The 21,780-nt window shown below is 41.6% G+C and overlaps 2 protein-coding genes and 1 long non-coding RNA gene across 5 annotated transcripts in view; 1 reads left to right on the top strand and 2 right to left on the bottom strand.

Annotated features, from left to right (window-relative positions):
- The window catches only part of LOC141777599 (uncharacterized), a 68,279-nt gene extending 56,463 nt beyond the window's left edge, over nt 1–11,816 (bottom strand). The window contains exon 1 of the long non-coding RNA XR_012595929.1: nt 11,715–11,816. This is a non-coding gene — a long non-coding RNA (uncharacterized LOC141777599). The remainder of the gene's footprint in view (nt 1–11,714) is intronic.
- The window catches only part of ak5 (adenylate kinase 5), a 111,344-nt gene extending 92,137 nt beyond the window's left edge, over nt 1–19,207 (top strand). The window contains exons 11-14 of the mRNA XM_074652020.1: nt 2,794–2,957; nt 16,250–16,366; nt 16,729–16,929; nt 18,505–19,207. Of these exons, the coding sequence (XP_074508121.1) occupies nt 2,794–2,957; nt 16,250–16,366; nt 16,729–16,929; nt 18,505–18,570 (548 nt within the window). The 3' untranslated portion in view covers nt 18,571–19,207. The remainder of the gene's footprint in view (nt 1–2,793; nt 2,958–16,249; nt 16,367–16,728; nt 16,930–18,504) is intronic.
- Nucleotides 19,208–20,087: 880 nt separating this feature from the next.
- The window catches only part of zzz3 (zinc finger, ZZ-type containing 3), a 29,411-nt gene continuing 27,718 nt past the window's right edge, over nt 20,088–21,780 (bottom strand). For all 3 annotated transcript variants that reach the window (XM_074652016.1, XM_074652019.1, XM_074652018.1), the window contains exon 12: nt 20,088–21,770. In XM_074652016.1, the coding sequence (XP_074508117.1) occupies nt 21,626–21,770 (145 nt within the window). In that variant the 3' untranslated portion in view covers nt 20,088–21,625. The remainder of the gene's footprint in view (nt 21,771–21,780) is intronic.

Here is a 21,780-nt window from a genome sequence, read left to right as displayed (position 1 = left end):
CTCCTCAACATCATCCTCTGTCTCAGACACATTCTCCTCTATGTCACTTTCATGGTTAAAGAGACGTGACAACACCTCATTGACAGAAAACCTTTGCTTAGAAGTCATTTGCAGTTGAGAGAGAGCACACAGAGCACCAAGAGAAATGGTTTAGAAGGCTGCTGTGCAAACCGATATATGTTTGCTCCACCCCTATGTTGTGTGAAGTATCAATATCTTCACGGGAACCATATTTTGCCGCCCCCACAGCGTGGGAAATATCAAAGTTCTCGCAAGAATGATGTTTCCCCCTCCCCCATGTCGTGTGAACTATCAGTGGTTCTCGCACTACTACAGTTATGGTTATGTTAGGTTAGTACCCTAAAGCTTTTTTGAAGATTATAAAATTGCATGTTATAGTGACCTCAATATCATCCAAAACAACCAAAACAAATGTGTGTAAAATGTTGATATTTCTTATATTTTTTATACAGCTAAAACAGCCTGGGGTCAAATTGACCCCAAAGAACACCGATGCGTACAGCATGTGTACAGGACATTGAAAACATATCATCATGTTCATTTTATGTTTACCCTGTTGTCCCCAAAGATAATAGGACGTTGAAATTAGTGTCGTTAAAACAAATTAACGTTAACACGTTATTATCGTGTTAACTTTGACAGCCCTAGCAACAACGTAACCTAACCCAGTAATTATTAAGGGCCAGGTTAGGCGAGAAAAGAACTTGTTCATACGCTGTGTCGTCCAACCTCGTCAGAAATCGATAATGTTAGTTGTTCCAAACGGCCACACTCAAAGAGTGAAAAGCCAGCTGCCATAGAGAAGGGGGAGATGCTACATTTGTATAATGTAATAAGGTGAAAAAAACACTCATTTCAGTCTCTCCACCTGAGATAGGCCATCTGCGAAATAGATGCTTATCCTGGAGCTCCTCAAGTACACTTGATTTAAAACCACTAAGAACAACCAATCACCTCCCATCTTTTCAAAAGCTTTTTCTCAACACTTATTCACATGAAAGGTGACAGAAATAATTGTGTCAAGAAAGAAGTTCCCACCCTGGCTCCTTTATCACCTCCACACAGCCGGCAAATCACAGCGTGAGTGTGTGTGAGTAGAAGTACAAAGTGTCAAGAAAAGATAATACAGTTAAGTACAAGTTCCTCAAATTCGTACTTCAGTACAGTACTTGAGTAAAGCACTTCACTGCAGGTTAGGTGCTAGGTAGGGGTTTAACGATGGTTTTTACAACGATACGCTACGTATCACTCTCCATGGTTCCGATACGATTCAAGGACGATATTTGGCTCACCTAGAGGGATACGATATGATACGATTCAATGTCTTGAAATCGATACAGTAAAAATTCAAAATCAGAATAATTTCAGTCCGTGTTTCTGTGAAATAAATAGCTGGATACAGAGCAGGTCAGGATTCCTCAAAGTTTTGTAAGGGAATCAGGGATAAATTATTTATGGGTATAAACAAGTTAACACAATGATTAATGGCAAATACATTCACCTTTTATTTGAAAATAATATCATGCGTGGGTGCGTGCGTGTTATTGAACCAAGGTGGCGCCGCAGGTAGATTCAGTTAGAGGAGATGATAATGATCTGTGATAACCTGAATCTCAGCAATGAATCAGACATGTGATGTGCACATTCACATACACACACACATACAGTTCACTTATCACTTTTTTCTACATTAATATTCACAATAAGACGAAGTTCTCTCTCTCTCACACACACACACACACATACCATCTATTTCCTATTCCATTTTCTTGGTTATGGCTAGAAAGGATCCGACTTGTGTAAAACTCTCATTAGAGTTTGTATGTTTGTGTTTGCAGAGTTTGTGTTCATGTATTTACATCTGCAGGCATCTTGTATCTCTACATTTGTAGGAAGGTTGCATTTGCAATTCTATGTGACATTTTTACATGCTAATTTGAATGCAGTGTGTAATTTGTTTTACATTACGGTTCTAGTAATGCAATGTCATGAATCAAGTTCAAGTTTAAGGTTATTTTTTATTGTCTTCATTTTCATTTCATTATCATTTTGTGTTGATTTTGGCGGCCCCTTAGGACAAAAGTGGTAGTGTTTCCAAGCACCAGAGTCCCTTTAGAAAACCTACATTTTTTTTTACTGCAGCAGGGTCTGACAGTCTGCCCCGCTTTTGTCCTGGTTCTGGTTCTCCCGTGCATCCCCTTCCCTCCAGCTGGCCCAGCAATATGGCCTGTGTCTCCAGCAGCGTGGGATCGGTGTTGGCTCCTACGGGGGACCGGCAGAGAAGCAAGGGGAAGCTCTGCTCCTGGCTGGAGGAGGAGGCGCTTCTGCCGGGTGCCGAGCTCTCCACCTCCCGCCAGAGCACGGACGGCCGGAAAGCCAGATCTGAGTTAGTCCACGGCGGGCTGGTCGCTGACGCTGAAGTGAGCTGGAGGAGTTTCAAGTGAATCTGCATGATTTTGTCTGTTTGCAACGCAAAGTCTTCTCTCCCCCACGAAGAGCATCCGATTCCTTCTGAGTTGTTTTCCCCGATTCGCTCCGATTACAACAAGAACGTGACATCATATTTACACAGGACAGATCCTTTCCAGCCATAACATATTTTCATGCTCTTCTTCCACCTCTCAATTTCCTCTTCATCACCCTCAACTCACTTTGTGTTTTGCCTCAGTGATTACTTGTTCGTCTGTGAAGATGGACTGACCCCTGCTTGTATCTTTGTGTGTGTGTGTGTGTGTGTTGTGTGTGTGTGTGTGTGTGTGTGTGCTCTCTCAGGTGGTCCAGGTTCAGGGAAATCCCTCCAGTGTGAGCGGATGGAGGAGAGGTTCGGCCTGCGTTGCATTGCCCTGGGTGACCTGCTGTGTACCCAGCTGCAGTCTCAAGGTGACAGAGGGCGTCACCTGCGAGACGTCCTGGAGAGAGGAGAGCAGCTGCCCGAGGTCAGTGTGGCATTTATGTTACTTAATATATACACGAATCCGGGGAAGTACCGGAAGTAGGGATGCACCGATACCGGATTGGACATCGGGCCGATACTGACTTAAATAGCTTGATCGGATATCGATGGCATTATACATTAATACTGGAATTTTTATTTCCTGTTTAGGTTTTGTCCAATTTGTTGCTGCATTAAAAAGGTTTACACCTGTATTGTAATTCCTGTTTAAGTCAAGCCTGATGTTGCCTTACACATAAAAGAATGATTCCAGTGACTTCCACACAGTGAGGCATACAGCTTATTAATTAAAGACTGGTATCGGATCGGTACTCGGTATCGGATCGATACCCAAAGGTATCAGTATTGGGACTGAAAAAGTCAGATGGTTGTATCCCTAACCGGAAGTAAACAAGTCACAATTACTGCGGTGGCGTCTCCATACAATATGTGTGAGTTTGAATGCAAGTTGTCCAATTCTCTATTTTTACCTTTACTTTCTATGCAACGTTACTTTTGACAACGATGTCTAGGAGTTCGGGAAAAACCTGAACAGTTCTCAGCTGCCCAACCTTAGCCTAACATGATGAAACAAGTAACATCAGCTAAGTTAACAACGTTAGTGGGCTAAGACACTGTCTAGGGGCTGCGGTGGTCCCACAGAATAAATGAACTCGATCAACTAACTGTGGAGTTATTGTGAAATATAACGTTAGTTGCTCTAACTAGGGCAATTACAAAGTATGTGGACATATTGACCAGTTGGGTAAAGGCAAATAATAGAACAGCTAGAACAGTCTGGCAAGTTCAGAAAATTAAATCACTTTTAAAACCAGGAAAAGACTAAACTTATGCCATATTACAATATTACAATATCCAAAATCTAAGGCGATATCTTGTCTCATATCACGATATTGCCCAGTCCTATCTGAAGCACAGTAAGCTTTATAATATATACTATATTTGTGTGGATGAAACAAATCAATGCTACATATTAATTCTAGGATTTGAGTATGTACTGTATACACAAAATGAAGTATACTCAAACCAGACATTGTGCAGTCTAAAAAAAAACTCATGTGCTGTAGATGTACATTATTCTCCCACAATGCAATGCACAAAGGAAACAAGGACACCGAGGAGCAGCTCACAGCTGCAAAAAAAATCAAACTAATTGTGGATGGTGGCCAAACAAATAATACTACTACACAGTTGTTTATGTCTATCGGAAGTAACCATGGCAACATTTTCACTGTTTACTAACCTGACACACCAAGTCTATCTATATAGATATATATACAGTATATAGATAGATAGAGGTATAGATATATATCGTCATTAGCAATGAATGGGTTCGGGGCTGAGAACCACAACAGGGAAGAAAACATTTAGAGATAAACTAACATTGTTGATTCTGGTCTTTTGCTTGTAATAATAAAAATATAGTATAGTGCCACATTTAACATTCAAGTCATTTATCAAACAAACAAACAGAAATACTTCCTGATGAGAATTTGCTGCTTTTCTGTTTTATATCAATGTAAATTGATTCATTTGAGTTTTGGACTGTTGGTGCGTTCACTCCTGTACTGAGAGCTGTCCACTTGTGATCGGATCACCCAGGACGCATGTTAATACCAGGTCAGAACAGGGCCATAGACACTCCCAGAACCTCTACCCAACTGCTACGAACAAACAACCTGCTGATGTTGACACATTTCTGCTACAAGGACTAAAAAAGCGTCATTCTCGATTAAAAAAAAAAAGAAATGTCTGTGATATACTCTATTACTTCTTCACTGGAGGCTTCTGCTTGATTTCTTACTCCTCATATTGTGAAAATACAAAAACTCAGTTCTGTCGATACTGCAGTTTCATATTCTCAGCACTAGTAAATAAACTCACAGCTGATTTAATGCCTTTGCAAGGCCGCTTTGACGGTGGTTGTTACTCTTTCTCTGTACACTTTTATTTGAGCTTCAGGCTTCAAGTTACGTGCCTGCTTCTCTCACCACCAACTTCTATCACTTGAACTGCAGTCTGGACAGAAAACCCTCTGACAAAGTGTCCGTCCAGTCTGTCAGAGTATTTTGTTTTTGTAAACAAAATGTTGAGTGCGGACAAAATTAAACAAACCAAGATTAAAACCTGCTTTGGATGCAGCTGGCAGACACTTCCAGAACAGTATAAAGTGACACAACCTGCAGCAACTGTTGGACTCTCTGTGGTTGTTAGTAAAAGCAGCCACCTCAGAGAGAAAAGAAAAAGGTGAGACAAGAGTTGAACTCTTTCAACTGGAAAATGTAATGTTGAGCACTGGAACAAAGGAATATTAATGACTGAGGATATCTGCCACAAGCAGCTGATTTGCAGATCAATGATATTCATGTAACATTAATCTGAAATTCGAGATAAAAATGATTCTAGTGAATTTAGAAGCAAAGACCGGGGATAACAGATACTGTAAAGGTATAAAGAAATATTGCTGTTCTGAAGGACTATTTAACGTTCCTCTTTTGGTTGAAGATATTCTTTATCTAGATATGTGAGACCAAACCATTTGCTAAATGCAGTACCTGTGTTGTTGTTATTCCCATGTTGATAAGAGTATTAAATACTTGAGAAATCTCCCTTTAAGGGTACAATTTGAACAGATAAAAAATGTGCGATTAATTTGTGATTAATCATGGACAATCATGCGATTAAATATCTTAATCGATTGACAGCCATAGTAGACACGATTATAAGTAAGTGAGAAAACATGTTTTCTGTAATTTGGATTAAAGACAAGTATTTTTTTAAATTTCACATTTTGTACATGAGGTTTGGGAAGAACACAAACAATATATACAAAAATAGAAAACTCTCTTCAGGCTTTCCATTATTTCAAGATTTAAAAGACAGTGGTGAGTTGAACAGATGTGCAAGCAATTTAAAAAGACACCCAAGCACAGAATTACTTTAACTTTCTGGAGAAAGCCAAAGGCGTCGATGCAAGGCTCAGCTGTCTAAGCTTCTTACAGCACATTAAGGTCATGTCCCATGTGTTCTCTAACATCCTCACTGCCAAACGCTTATTTTTATGTTGTGGGAGTGAGTTAGTTATAGTGAGAGAGAGAGAGATTGATTTAAAAGGAGGATGAATAATCCCACAGTGGGATTACGGAAGTGCAGGTTTACAGCAGAACACATTACAAAAACTACTATAATACAAAATCACGCATTCAGACTTAATGGTTTTATCTCAAAGAGAGATAAAATGCCGTCATGTGTGGCCTACCAGTGACTGTAAAAACTGTAACGACGACACAGTGAGAGTTTGACTTGATAAAATGTTACTGTACAGTTGCCTGGCAACACAGAAAGTGCAATTTAATGTTCTCTGTTCACTGTAATCCCTCTGCAGACCACCAGCTTCCTGTTGGGCCATACAGTACTAGCCTTAAGAGATCAATACATGTGGAAGCACACAAATTGACTCTCAGCTGCATATTTTGAGCTGAAGCCAAAAATCCTTAGTATGTAATATGTTAAACTACCAAAAGTAGTGCACTCCTTGATTTCCTGTGGCGGCTGTACATGATTTGATGCATCTTCTGGCAGCTCAGGGTCTCAGCCCGGGGGTTGTAGAGTGGGTCATGAATACTCAGCTAAGAGCACATCTGGCTATTTGACAAGGTTGTGTCATCGCAAAACATAAATCTCCCCCCTTCTTCCTTCCTTCCTGTGAGTTTTTCTCTAGAAGGCTGACATCACTGTACCAGCAAATTAAGGCAGCACAATAAATCAAATATTAATAGCGATCACGATTTTGGCTTCCCACAATTAAATGAACATGATCAACTGCAATATTGACGTTTAAAATGCTCCGCTCATAGAAAACTCTGCTGCATGAATCAAGCGCTTCCTAAACTAACAGCTAGAGATGAACCGTCAATCAGCAGCTGATCGAAACCGGGCGGTTTTTCAGTAGTCTCATATATCCAAGTTTTTTGCCGGTCAGACACACATGTGCAAAATGTTTTCAGAAGTAGATTTTTGGTGGATTGTTTAGACGGAATAACAAAGTTTACGAGCAGACCACCATGTTATTTCCTGTTTGAAACGGCAATCAGAAAACCAGGAACCAATCACATGCATTCCACGAGAGGGTTCGTCAAAGTTTGAACAGCCAGTTGAGTGGAGCAACGCGTTTTTTGGCTGGACCTCTGCTGTCCAGCCAAAAACATCAACTAGAGTAGACTAGTTGGGTAAACAGTGCAGAGCTTTTAGCATGTTACCGTCCATCTGAACTAGGGGTGGAACGGTTCACAAAATTCACGGTTCGGTTCATATCACAGTTTTGGGGTCACGATTTTTGAGGTGTAAATGCAATTGCTAGAAGTAAAAAGCAAATGATAGGCTATAAACGAACTACACCACCCTGGCATGAGCGCAAGTACACAAAACGAGGCTGTGAAGGCGGACAAGTCGGCGTGATGACGTTTTAGTAATCTAATTTAGCCACTTGTTAGTTGTTTTTTAAGACATAAAAGCTTCAAAATTGACGAGTGGGATATTTACTTTTTAATCGTAGAATAACACATTAATATCTCTTAAGCTTGTGTTAACCACAGACTTTATTTTAGGCATCTAACTAAAAACCCATTCAAAAAATCCATTGACTTCCAGACGACGGAACCGGAAGTGCTAAAATGCAAACTCATTTCCGGGTTTTAGGCAAGGAGTGCGGAAACGGGAGAGGTCATGCGTCATCAACGCGTCATATCTTTGAGGTACAACACATGCGGCGTAAAATCTGGTCTGCGCTTGCCGAAATTGAGCCAATAGCAACGCATGACAGCAGCTCTAGTTACACTGCGCATGTATTACACCCCATACCCCAAGACTCGTGTCCGCCCGTGTCTCAGGCTCTTTCAATAGGCCTTGGTTTTAGGACTCATTCCTGTAGCACTCTATTCTTAACTTCAGCATATTACAATCCAAGACACCCAAGGTTATGTAGCGTTGATAAGCAGCCGCATTAACAATAGAACAGAAGTTCAGCAGTCTAGAAGTAATTATGATATGAAGAATAGCACACTATAGAAAGCTGTTTCATAAACCCATTAATGGGAGGAGAAGTATTTTTCTGTCTGGCACCGTGTGTCTGCGTGTTCACTATATATCCTGTGTGCAGGGAATGAAATTAGCACTAGCCACCTGCCAAATACAGGGTAAATGTTGGCTGTGGCAGGTCAAAATTTCAGGTCACCTGCCACCATGGCAGATAGGTAGGTAATAGTTTACAAAGATTAACTCAGTCAATGCTTTATTGTATTTGCAAAGATATGCGTCCTCTGTGATAAATGCAAATGCAGATCTTACTAATCTGATTGCATAAAAAAGTAAAACATTTTTATACATATGGCGGTATGTTCTTCATACTATGACAGTTTTCCTAAAATTAGATTTTTTAAAAATCGCGATATATCGCCTTACTTACAGTACTGCAATATATCGTATTATAATGGTAACCCCTGTATCATGATACGTATCGTATCGCCAGATTCTTGCCAATACACAGTCCTAGTGTTTATAATGAGGTGGCAGACAAAACAATTGTGTGGCTAGTAGAAATGTTCAGTGACCTGGCACAGTGGCATGTGAGGAAAAAAACTTAATTTTAGACCCTGCCTATGTGTAACAAAAGCATTGCATTTCACATAAAGCCACTATTACAGGGAAATATTCATGTGTAAACACTAATCTTTACATCCCTACAGTCAATATGCAATATAACCCTCTGCTGGAGAGTCTGGGTCAATAGGAAACCGCCAAAAACAACCAATAATGTTGTCACAAAGCAATCAGTAGCATGAAAGCACTATAATGTAATGGACAAGAAGAAGATTTAGCAACTGCAGCAGCACAAGAGCAAAGTTAGCATAATTAGCACAATTAGCAGAGGCCGAGACAACCACAAGCAGACTTTAGAGAGCAATAATCCACACGAACAATGACTGAACACAACAAAGACACAGGAGACACCAGAGGCCTGTACTACGAAGCAGGATTTGGCGTTATCGAGGTAACTTCAGGGTTAACCCTGGGTTTTCGGTACTACGAAGTTGGTTCACTTCTTACCGGGGTAGATCTCCATGGTAACTTATGCTGAACGGCTGACCTGCTCCGTAGCAGGTTATGTTCCAGATAAGAGCTCAACTCATCGCCTACTGACCAATCAGAGATCAGTGCAGTGATTGTATGATAATATCACACACATATGAAGAAGTTTAAGTCATAATCAGACTAAAAACAACACAGTTTAAACTGACAAATACAGGAAGGACAGCTGACTTTATGCTGAGGGTGTTTACCGCTTTGAATTATATTTTTATATTTATTTATTTTTACTTGCTCTTGAGTCCGTTTCACACCGCCAGAGAGGGGAGAAGCAGGTGAAAGGATCTTTAAATACTCAGACGCATTTTAATGTTCGCAGGATTAAAAGACGTGTATTCCATTCATCTATTATTATCGTGAACGCTATTTTATTTAGACAAGTACACTGTAGCTGCATCTCATTTCAGCATTTTTCGCCTCCTCAACTCCTCGCTCCTCGATCCTCCGGCTGTGACCCGGAAATCGATCTCAGTCCTCCATCTTGAAGGACGTCCCAATTCATAAAATGCGCATCGAGGAGCGAGGATGGAGGAGCGAGGAGGCTTGCTGGAGGAGCTATGAGCGAGGATACACCAGTGCATCCTCCAGTGTTTCCTGCACGGAAGTTTATCACCGACCGACACGCCCCCTTACTGGATATCAGTTATTGATTGGACGCTGCGCCGATCAGACTGATCTGATACATCAACATCACTAGAGTTTCATACCAGAGTGAAGACAGATCACAGATTAACAGTTTTATATTTTAGTTGTCTTCTGATTTACCGTCTAGTTATAATCTGTGTTAATTGTAGGTGTGAACAACAAACGGAGCATGTTGATGGTGAAGTGTTCCAGCAGCAGAAGGACCTGCAGTCTCTCTGCTTCACACACCGTCACTGAAGGAGTCTGACACTGAGAGGGGTTTATAAAAGCTGACAACGAACAGACTTAAAATAACTTTCTTCATTTATTAGAAAGAGTTTTCTTTTGATGATCTGTTATTTCACTCATTCACTTTTATTAAGTATCCAGTTAAAGTCAGAGAGAGAAGGAGAGTCTGTCTTTTATACCTTTTACATCATTTATCCTCATTTCCATTCAGTCACATGAGGCTGATAATTCCTGAGCGTCGGGTTTGATATGAGTTATATCATTTCACTTTCCCCTCAAACTAATACATAACTTCTACTGTCAGAATATAAATTAATACAGACGCTAATAATGAATAAATAATATAAAGATATTGTGCCAGTAGAGATGGTTCCTGGTCCTCTAAGCAGGACACAGTCCACAGTAGAGATGGTTCCTGGTCCTCTAAGCAGGACACAGTCCACAGTAGAGATGGTTCCTGGTCCTCTAAGCAGGACTCAGTCCACAGTAGAAATACAGACTGCAGCTGTTATTCATGTGCAGGTGTTTGTTAAACAGGTAACAGGCTACAGAGAGGAAACACTGCTGCTCTGATAACTCTGTTTCTTTATTACTATTAGATCAGTTCAGACATAAACAGCTGTTGAAGCCAACTGACAGCTGATCCAGCTGTGATCAGCTGCTGCTGTCATCAGAAACGGACGTCGCTTCACGTGACGCTTCAGAGGAAACGACGTCTCATGTCTCTAAAAACATATTTCCTCGTTTCCTCTCTCCTCGAGTCTTTTCCTCGCCTCCTCCGCTCGCATCTCCCGTGGGCGGGACTAAGACGCGAGTCGAGGAGTCAAGCCGTATAAAAGCACTAATGGGAAAGACCCTGTGTGTTTCTCAGTCTGGTTATGAGCGCGTTCACATGAACGGGGAGGTGTTTGCAGCTCCTGACCAATCACAGACATGGACAAGTCTACTGTCAGCAGACAGACAGGCAGAGCGGCACATTTAACAAAGGAAGAGTAAACTATATTAGACAAATACGAAAAGTTAAACACTTAATCCAGACTAAAAAAAACACCGTTGAAGCTGCCAAATGCAGGAAGAACAGCTGGTAAAAGAAAAAACTCTGATGTGTGAATGCGTAAATTAACAGACTTATTAATTTAACGGAACACTCAAATGTCAGATATGCTGTCTAAATATAAATAGTGTTTAAGAGTGTAATAGATGAATAGACTACTCATCATTTTACCCTGGGTATAACACGAGGTGTCTATCATCTTTTAAACCTTCTTTCAGCTGCGTCCCCCTCCCTGGCGGTGTGAAACGGACTCAAGAGCAAGTTAAGAAATATAAATAAAAGAATATAAATCAAAGCGGTAAACTACCACAGCATAAATCCAGCTGTCCTTTCTGCATTTTTCAGTTTAAACTGTGTTGTCATTAGCCTGGATTATGACTGTAACTTCTTCATATGTGTGTAATATTATCATATAATCAGCGCACTGAGCTCTGATTGGTCAGCAGGAGGTGCTTTCATAGAGTTGATCTCTATGCTGAACAGCTAACCTGCTCCGGAGCAGGTTAGCTGTTCAGCATCAGTTACCATGGAGATCTACCCGGTAAGACGTGAACCAGCCTCGTAGGACTGGAAACCCAGAAGAGTTAACCCTGAAGTTACCTCGATAACCATAAACCCTGCTTCGTAGTCCAGGCCTCTGGCCTCAGAGCTGGTTGAAGTGAAACATACCTTCCAGGTTGAAGTGGTTTAGGATGACAGAGGATTCTCCTGCAACAAACACGATGTTTCTTCACCCACAAAGTCCTCTTGAAGCAACATGATGCAGCTTTTAACAATTTATCTGATTATAAAATGCTTTAAACATAAGCAGGAGGTGTTAGCAGTTAGTTAGCTAGCTAGCAGGACAGCAGAGCAGAAGAGCAGTTGGATTTGGCAACTTTGAGCGGAGTGCGTCACGTGCGGTGTTGCCAGATCTTACGACAGAAACCCCCAAAAGAAGAAACTCTCCCCCCAAAAACATCCCAAAACAAGCAACCTTACCAATGGTGTTTTTACTAAAGTAAAGGTAGCTAGAATGGTAACTGTGATAGTTTATTTGTGGTTATTGATTTGAAAACTACTGGCTGACTTGAATATGTCCAGCTGATTCCCGAGAAAACGATCAAGAGCTGCTGCAGGTGCCTAGCAACGGTTGCTAAGGGCAACTGAAGTCAGGTCGGAGTGAGCTGTGACGTCAGGTCAGAGTTTAAAATGGGGCTCCTTTGATCTGTGACGTCAGGTCGGAGTTGCTATGTGACGTCAGGTCGGAGTTGCTATGTGACGTCAGGTCGGTTGCATTGATCTCAGGTTTGGCTTTGAAGATAATTTTACTTATAGGAGAGAATAATTCCTGCCATCATTGCAGGCTGAGCGACTGAGAGAGCAGGACAGTAAGAGCAGGACTAGCAGGGTAGTAGGAGAATTTGTTTTACAGCAGGATTTTGACAGAAGTTCAAAGAAGCATCAAAGATAATCATAATGTCTAGAAAGATTGCAATGGAGATTCTTCGTCCTGCGATTGAATCCTTTTTCCAAAGGATCACAGCTGAACAGCAGGCATTGCTGAAATCAGGTGCAGCTGATGAAGCCACACAAGTGATGTTGGCAAAGATGATTTTGGAACTGATTTCAATATTGGCAGAGTCCATTTTGCCTCAGGACACGACCATGTCTAAGGATTGTGTTCTGTCCCGTCTGGGAGACACACTCCCTCGGACTCTTGCCTTGGTTCTGGACGTGAGCATTGAAATAACATGCGTCAATACGATTTCCTTGACCGACTTGATTGCTGAAGAAGTTGCAAAACAGGTCAACAGCTCATCAGCAGAGGATGCGTCTTACCTTGAGTCTAAGACACTTGCTGAAATGGTCAGTCATGCATGCCAGATGTTTAAAACATTCATGGGCAAAATGAAATGCACACCTCGACAATCACCGAGGCCAGAGATTGCAAGATCTTCTTCCTGCAAACTCACCAAATTCCGCCATTTGGACCGTCCCGCAAATCAGGACACATCTGTAACTGACGGACAACAGCGTGGTGACGACAGCTTTGTGACTGCAACCACAAAACTTGCACAGAAAATAATTAGGCAAGAGCTCAGGGAAATCACCAGACCTCTTCTAGATGATATGCACAACACCGAGCAAGAGCTGCTGCAGTCTGACACCGAAAATATTGCAGCTCAGATCGTTCAGTCAATCAGCGACGAGGTTGAGAGTCTGGCCAGTGCCTGCCCAGAACCCAAAAAAGAGAGGAAATTGAAATTGAAGGGACTGGCAAAAAAGATAAAGACCTTTTTTGCCACACAGTTTGCCAAACTGTCAATTCATCGATGCGCAACTGAGCTGAAGAAAAAATTCTTCCCCAACTCCGAAGCTAAAAACAAGGATGAGATTCAGGAGTTCATGAGTGATTTTACCTCTACAGTTCTGTCAAACGGTGATGGAAAACAAAAAGCTCTGTTGGCTAGACTCAAAGACATTAGCAGTGGAAAAGACCTGGTCTTTACAAAGGCACTTTGTGATCTCCTCTACGATTACATCATGGAGGGGATACCTGACGTTGTGCCACAATCACTCATACAGTCAGAGTATGCTTCAATACGTGAGATGATGGAGGCTCAAATACACCGCAAAGTCTGGTGTTACTTTGGACTGCTGAGGTGGTGGTTGGCCACTTATGCTGGCATCCACGTTGGCCGGGCCACAGACGCTTTAAAGAACACCGATTTGGCAAAATCGACACTCACAGCATCTAAGCAGCTCAAAGCACAGATAGAACAAAAAAAACACGCTATCCTGCTTATTGTTGAGAAGCTGGTGGCGCGGATCTTCCGCAAAGTCAAGGTGAACTGCAAATTTGAAAACCCAAAGGTCATCATTGAGCGCGTCTTTGAAAAAATATGGGCAGAAGTCGAGGGAGTAGAAATTGAAATCACCCCGAAAATGATAAATGAGGCCGACAAGGCGATCCACAAGGACCTTTGCAAGAAGTGGGGCTCTACAACAGGCGTGCTGGTCTCAATAATTCTGAACCAGACTGAATTTGATGAATACATAGCCTCCACTATAGAAAACCACCTGAAGACACCACCAACGGGTTGTTGCTTCACCACCAGCAAGTTCTTCTGCTGCTTCAAGAGCTTGAACACTTTATTTTATAAGTGATAATGTATTAGTCCTGCCTCCCGCCAGTGAATGGCCTCTATTGGACTGAGATCAGTCTCTGTAGGACCAGTGAATGGCCTCTATAGGACAGACATCAGTCTCTGTAGGACCAGTGAATGTCCTCTATAGGACAGACATGAGTCCCTGTAGGACCAGTGAATGGCCTCTATAGGACAGACATCAGTCTCTGTAGGACCAGTGAATGTCCTCTATAGGACAGACATGAGTCCCTGTAGGACCAGTGAATGTCCTCTATAGGACAGACATGAGTCCCTGTAGGACCAGTGAATGTCCTCTATAGGACAGACATGAGTCTCTGTAGGACCAGTGAATGTCCTCTATAGGACAGACATGAGTCCCTGTAGGACCAGTGAATGTCCTCTATAGGACAGACATGAGTCCCTGTAGGACCAGTGAATGGTCTCTCAGGGCCTCCTTAGTGGGCAGCAGTGTGTTGTCTACTTCGGTAGCGTGGGTTTTACTCCGGGTGCTCCGGTATCTTCCCACTTTACTTAAAACCATCAATAATAATAAATAATAATAATAATAATTATAAAACTGCTTCATTATTTAACCATCAAGGAGAAGAGTGTTGAAAGTCATTACTTCAGTGCATATGAATACAATGAAATGGCTCTGAAAGTACAGTGGACACAAACTGTAGTTAATGTACTTGGTTGCTTCACTCAATTCATTTTCACATACACACAATGATGATTTAATATGTGAGTTTTCAAAGCAACAATTACAGTGCTCCAAGATATGTGAAACACCTTGTGTTTTGTATTTCACTCCTCACCTTCAGTGTGACATCTCTGCATACACTGTTTTGGTGAGTTTTCACATAGTATACCTGTAGTGACCCAAGAGGCCTAACAGAACTGCATCAGTCAAAAAACTGCTTCATTATTTAACCATCAAGGAGAAGAGTGTTGAAAGTCATTACTTCAGTGCATATGAATACAGGGAAATGGCTCTGAAAGTACAGTGGTCACAAACTGTAGTTAATGTACATGTACGTGTGACAGATTTGGACTGAAACTACAATGCAACCTAATATGAAGCAGTGTTGACAACAAACTGAAAGTCCTTTTTCAAAAGGTGTTCATGTATTATGTCTATTATGTCACTCTAGGCATTTTGATGTTTGTCTGAATATAATAAAACAAGATATACCGTATGATCATGTGCAGCATTTCTAGGAACAAACTGGAAAAAGAAAAGAATAAAAATGCAAACAAAGAAAAAGCATTGCAGTGTACTGTGTTCACATGTGTGAATGTTGTGTTTTGTATTTCACTCCTCAGCTTCAGTGTGACATCTGCATTCACTCTGATCTTCAACAACAACTTAAAGCTAAAGTTGGTAACTTTGAGCAAATCTAATAAAAAAAGTTATTCTTATAAAACGTTCATTATATCCTGACAGTTATTTTGATCATTTATAAATCGTTTAAGTCATTTATCAAGCAAAAAATGTCAAACATTTGCTGGTTTCAGCTTCTCAAACCTGATGATTTTGTTGATTTTCTCTGTTTTTGATTTCATGTTTTGGGTTTTGAATTGTTGGTCAGACAAAATATGCAATGTGAAGAAGACATTACCTGGAGCTCTGGGAACATGTTATGGGCATTTTTCTGACATTCTTCTGACTATTAATCGACATAATCAAAAGATTAAGCAATATTTAAAATAAATATTAATCTAAAATCGTCCGTTTGCAGCTATTTTTTGATACAACAGAAGTTTATTTCTGACTATTCGCCATGTAAGCACAACTTTAAACATAAAAAAGATCTTAGAACTAAATTGTGACATAAGGCAGGGCCCCTATAGATAGGAAATATTTCAAGAATCATTTTTCATGCTCATTAATAGACACACAGTGAACCTGCTTTGTTCAGTTGGTAATCCAGCCTGCTGTACGTATACGGAAGGCCTCACACAAATGTATAAATGCGTGCATATCCCTGCTTTTTTTGGTGGTCTAAGTTGAGTCATTGGTGTTTACATGGTAATGAATGCTTGTGCTGTTTGTGTGTATTGGATGTCCAGGACACACTGCTGGAGCTGCTGGGTGATGCGGTGGCGGCGGCAGTCCGGCAGGGGAAAAGTCTCGTGATCAGCAGCTTCCCCAGAGACCTGAGACATGCTGAGGACTATGAGGCCAAGGTCGGAGCCCCGGACTGACACACCTGTACACAGGAACATGAATAAAAGAAGAGAAAATTGAAATCATGTTCATGCTCAGCTCATTTGATTTAGAACAAAATTTAAAATGACAACTAAATATGACGTATAGTAAAACATTATGGAGATAATGGTAGAAAATGGTGAAGCACGACAAACTGAAATGATGTGTTCAGAGGGACAATTATTTGTTTGTCACAAGAGCAGCAAATGGAAGAAACATTTTCCTTTTTTCCTGATGCAGTGTGATAGAGTAACACTAACACTGATGGGATAACAGCACAGTGATATACAGTCACCTGGACTTGTTGCTGATTTTCCTCCTCCTGTGCCTTGTGTGTCAGATGGGGGAGCCCAGCGCGGTGCTCCTGCTGAGCTGCTCGGCCGACACCATGTCCAGTCGCCTGCAATGTCGCCGCGGATCCAGCTCCGGCCTCCACCCGGCCTCAGACAGAGACGGCGTCCTGCACAGGAGGGCTGAGAGCTTCTGCAGCGACAGCCAGGCAGTGGCAGCTCATTATGAACGCAAGAAGCTTCTGCACACGGTAACATTGTTTTTTAGAGAGAAATTAGTTTTTATTCTGTGTGGCTGGATGCAGCTAACTCTGCCAGGGTCAGGGGTCAGGGGTCAGGGGTCAGGAGCACTTCACCCATCAAATGAGAATTAGCAAACTTCTATCCACTTCATCTCAGCTGAAATTCATTCACATTTAAAGGCCCCTCAAACACATTCCTGCCTTCTTTTAAAGTAAAAGATTAGTTCCTCGAGTGTTTTTGTAGCCAAACAATTGCACCCTGGGTACAAAAGGCCCCAATACTTATCTAATTATCTCCCATATTTTTCTATTTAACATTCTGGCAGAACTTTTACTTTAGTTTATGTTAGGGCTGTCAAAGTTAACACGATACATTTTTAGGTTGTTTTAAAGCAAGAGTGAAGATACTGCTGTCATATGAAACTATAAAACCTAATGAATCCATTGGTACCAACCATGTCATACTAGTTTCTCGCGAAGGAGTCTAAATACGCTCCAAACTTACACAAAATTCTGGCGAGGAAAAACTGGCAACGCCTTTTTCAAAGGGGTCCCTTGACCTCTGACCTCAAGATATGTGAATGAAAATGGGTTCTATGGGTACCCACGAGTCTCCCCTTTACAGATATGCCCACTTTATGATAATCACATGCACAATAATAAATATATACATACATTTGCCCACTCCCATGTTGATAAGAATATTAAATACTTAACAAATGTCCCTTTGAGGTACATTTTGAACAAATAAAAAATGTGTGATTAATTTACGATTAACTATGGACAACCATGCGATTAATCATGACCAACTATTTGAATCGATTGACAGCCCTAGTTTATGTGCATGATAGGACATAGTGAAGGAGTTTTTGGACACAGTGCAAGTGTTCGGTTAAAATAAATCAGGTTTCATGAGCTGTTTGGAGAAATATAATGCATGAACATTAAGTTTTTAATATTGCGTCACGGTCCATTACATATTGATTCATATCAGCTTCACACATCCAACTAGTCAGTGACTCCTCATGCCGTGTATGGAAGCATCTGCATTTGTTATTCCTTAATTTTTCCTTTGATTTGTTACCAATCTGTATATAAACATACAAGAAAAATCAACATAAGGAACACGCAAACAGCTAATTTGCCTTCTTTTCCAAGCTTTATAGACAAAACAAATAAAAACAATAAAGTTAAACAACTATACAATTTTCATTTCTCTCTAATAGAAATGATTATTTTAGAATATATTTGGAGCTGAAGGATGTAAGCACAGGGGTTAGCTCGCTGTGTGATTGATCCTTTCACTGACGTTTCCACTGACACGAGGGTCAGTAGATAATCACAGAATTTCTGTTCAGGGGTTGATCTGTCCCTTTAAAATGAGCCGTTTGAACGTTTAAATGCCACATCAGGTGTTGTGTGTGTGTGCAGGCTTTAAATGCCACAGCAGGTATTGAGGTCACCAGTCTGCTGTGAGCTCGCAGAGGTTGCACTGCGGCAGACTGTTCTGTCCTCGACTGCATATTAAGACACTGATGGTTTTTGAAAGGGCCTCGTCTCAGCACAGTTTGTCTCCGTCTGCAGGTTGACGCAGAGAGGTCGCCAGACGAAGTGTTCGCCCAGATCTGCCAGGTGATGGAGACCTTCTGATTTCTACAATTTCCTCCCCAAACTCTGCCGTCCAGGGGGGGGTCCACCTGTGAAGACCTTCTCTCTCTCTGGAGACTCGCCCACCACACCTACATAACATCACACCTGCACCAGACATACGCTCGTTGAACTGTGGTATGCATGTCCCCAAACACTCCCAGCAATCAGTGAAACCTCTTTCTGCTTTTGACACTGACGAAGCGCCTGGTTGTCACATTCTGCTTCATCCACTTGCATTGTCTCTCTCTTACATTGACCTCAATATATGCTGCCAACTGCCGGACCGAGGCAGATAACTGTACTGAGAAAACAGCATTCCCTGCTGTGACTGAGAGCATGTTTCTAGTTGAATGTGAAATCTCTCCCACCGAAGGAGCAGAGGGAGGGTTCCCGCCGCGTTAGAAAGTGGAAATGTCAGTGTGCGCTCATGCTCTCATGCACAGCAAACATGCTTTATATCGTAACAAGCATGCAAGAATTACAATCAAGCTTAACTGCCTTTTGTGCATTCAATAAAAATCAGAAAAGAGTATTAAAGAATATTGCATTTGTATGTTTCCAAGCTCATCGTGCAGGTGTTTGTTTAAGTCTGGTATTTAACATTCAATAAAGCCAGTGCATTTGCTAAGAGGAGGATTTCTGAGTGTGTGCTTTGGTGCTTTATGTGTGTGTGTGTGAGGACAGGGAATGGCCACAGCTGATCTGATATCGCCATCTGCTGGTGAGAAGATCACAACAAAAAGGTGCCGAAATTATATATAAAGTAACAAAAGGGATACAGTTTAACATACTGTTTAAAATGCACAAAAACATTTTGCCTGTGTGTATCCACCTTTAAGCTGATACAACACATGGATCCAAGATCAGCAATATTAGCTTTAACCGCAGCATGTGATGAGTCACGGAGCGTTTGAACCACCAAAGGTCACATGTTGGGAGCACAAACGGAAAGAGAAAAAAAAAAATCAGGCACTTGAACATTTTCACATCTTCTTGACTTCACCTGGAGGTTTCTACATTGCATCCATTCTAGGGCTGTCAATAGATTCAAATATTGGATCACGATTAATAGTTAATTGCGATTAATCGCAAATTAATCGCACATTGTTTATCTGTTCAAAATGTACCTTAAAAGGGAGATTTGTCAAGTATTTAATACTCTTATCAACATGGGAGTGGGCAAAATGCTTGCTTTATGCAAATATATGTATATATTTATTATTGGAAATCAATTATTAACACAAAACAATGACAAATATTGTCCAGAAACCCTCACAGGTACTGCATTTAGCCTAAAAAATATGCTCAATTCATAACATGGCAAACTCAAGCCTGATGATTGAGGGATTCATTTAATCAATAATCAGTCCATACAATGTTTTTTAGTTAATTATTGCATATATTTTTAAGTAATCAAATCAACTAATGAATAATCTACTAATCGTTGCAGCTCTAAACTGCAGAACCATATAATAATAATAATAATAATAATACAGGAACCACAGGTGTAGAAACACTATTTTCACATACTTTTATTTCCACGGTTCTCCTCTAGCATTTTTTTTTTTACATTATTATTTTTTTTTACATAAGAACAGACTGTTATACACAGATATTGAAGCAGGGCAAAGGGGGTGAGGGAAGGAGACGAAAACCATACAAAATGGTGTCTACTCAAGCACAACAAAATCTATGTGTATAAAATTGTGTGGGTGTGTTCCGCTGTGGAGGCACCAACCACTACCTCAATTCTTTTTTTTTTTTTTTAAATAGATTAATAAAAATACAATCTTTTAAATGGACCTTTTTAAAGTGGACTGCAAAATTAAAGAAGATCTAGAGGCATGATGACTGGATCGATGATGTAGGACAATGTGGGTCGATGGCGCCACGCAGGAAAGGGAGAAGTTGTGGCCAGGTTCAGAGGTGGAATTCCCTTCCCCAGAAAAAGGAAAAATTCTCTTTTTAAAAATGGCACACAGCAACTAGCGCTGACTACTTTTCACCATATACTTTTACACTCAACATGATCAACAACGGCACACATTGGGGGGAGGAGAACAAAAAAAAATGAAAACAAAAAACTTTCCATACGTTCCCATTCGCCTGCCTTCAAAAACATTTGCTCTCCGTGCTGTAGTGCTTCCTTGTTAGACATGTTTTAGTGGAGAGAGCAAAACGGAAAGGAAATAGAGATGAAAGTGTGTGTCAGTGTGTTTGTGTTTGAAAGGTGAGAGAGCAGCGTTGTGTGTGACAGTGGTAGGGAATGGCTCCAAGCTCAAACATGGGCGCACGGTCCGTTCAACACGTACAGGTCTGTGGATCAGCAGAACTTCCTACAGTCTGCGGCCGGAAAAAACACACCCACCTCGGCGTCACGCTCCACGCCGCCTAACTTCTCCTTCGCAGCAGCTCCCGCTGAGGAAGCTGCGACTCATAAATACTCAATCTACGGATACCTAGCTAGAACATTTTTCACTCTTGCATAACACGGAGACCACATACACACATACAAACCACCTATGTGTATCTCAGTTGATGACTTCACAGTCCACTATGACCACACATCTCCATCAGGTGGCGCCTCACCAGACTGATCGTCAATTCTCCAGTTTTCGAAGCAGCACAGGGAGGTAAACTGGAGGGCGATGAGGGGAAGAGGAGAAAGGGGGGGGGCAGCCCTCCTGGAGTCACAGAGCTCGGGAATGTCGGTGTGCCTTGTTTTTTTTAAAAATAGTGTATCGTTTCAAATCACAGATCCATTGATTAACCTGGCTGAGGTGGAGCAGGGCCCCCTTGTTCTGAGGAACCAACATGGCCGCCCTTTGCTTGAGTCAGGGAGGCCAGTTTACCAACAGCACCCCCCCTCCCCCCACCCTACCCCACCAGCAGCACTGTGGTCTGCTCTGAGGCCCTTGGCTGTCTGCCAGCCTGCTGGCCTTCCTGCCTGGCGGCGGGTTAAGCGGTTATCTTGGACTTGGAGGATGGAGCCATGCACAGAGTGGCCTGTGGGATATGTGGAGAGAGCCTGGAGCTAGAGGCGCCTGGGACCCTGTCATCTGTTGGCTGGAAAGTAGTTAGGGTCCAGGTAGTTGTAGCCTGTGCTCTGCGGCAGGCAGTAGTCCCTGTCCAGAAAAGTGTCTGCTTGGTGCACCGGTTCCAAGTGGTGGTTAGGCTTGTGGGTCTCTGTCTTGAACAAGCTGGAGGACG

The sequence above is a fragment of the Sebastes fasciatus genome, chromosome 11, assembly GCF_043250625.1.
Source record: "Sebastes fasciatus isolate fSebFas1 chromosome 11, fSebFas1.pri, whole genome shotgun sequence".
NCBI classification, from domain to species: domain Eukaryota; kingdom Metazoa; phylum Chordata; class Actinopteri; order Perciformes; family Sebastidae; genus Sebastes; species Sebastes fasciatus.
The sequence above is the reverse complement of the archived record's forward strand: the minus strand, read 5'-3'. Positions and strand labels throughout refer to the sequence as shown.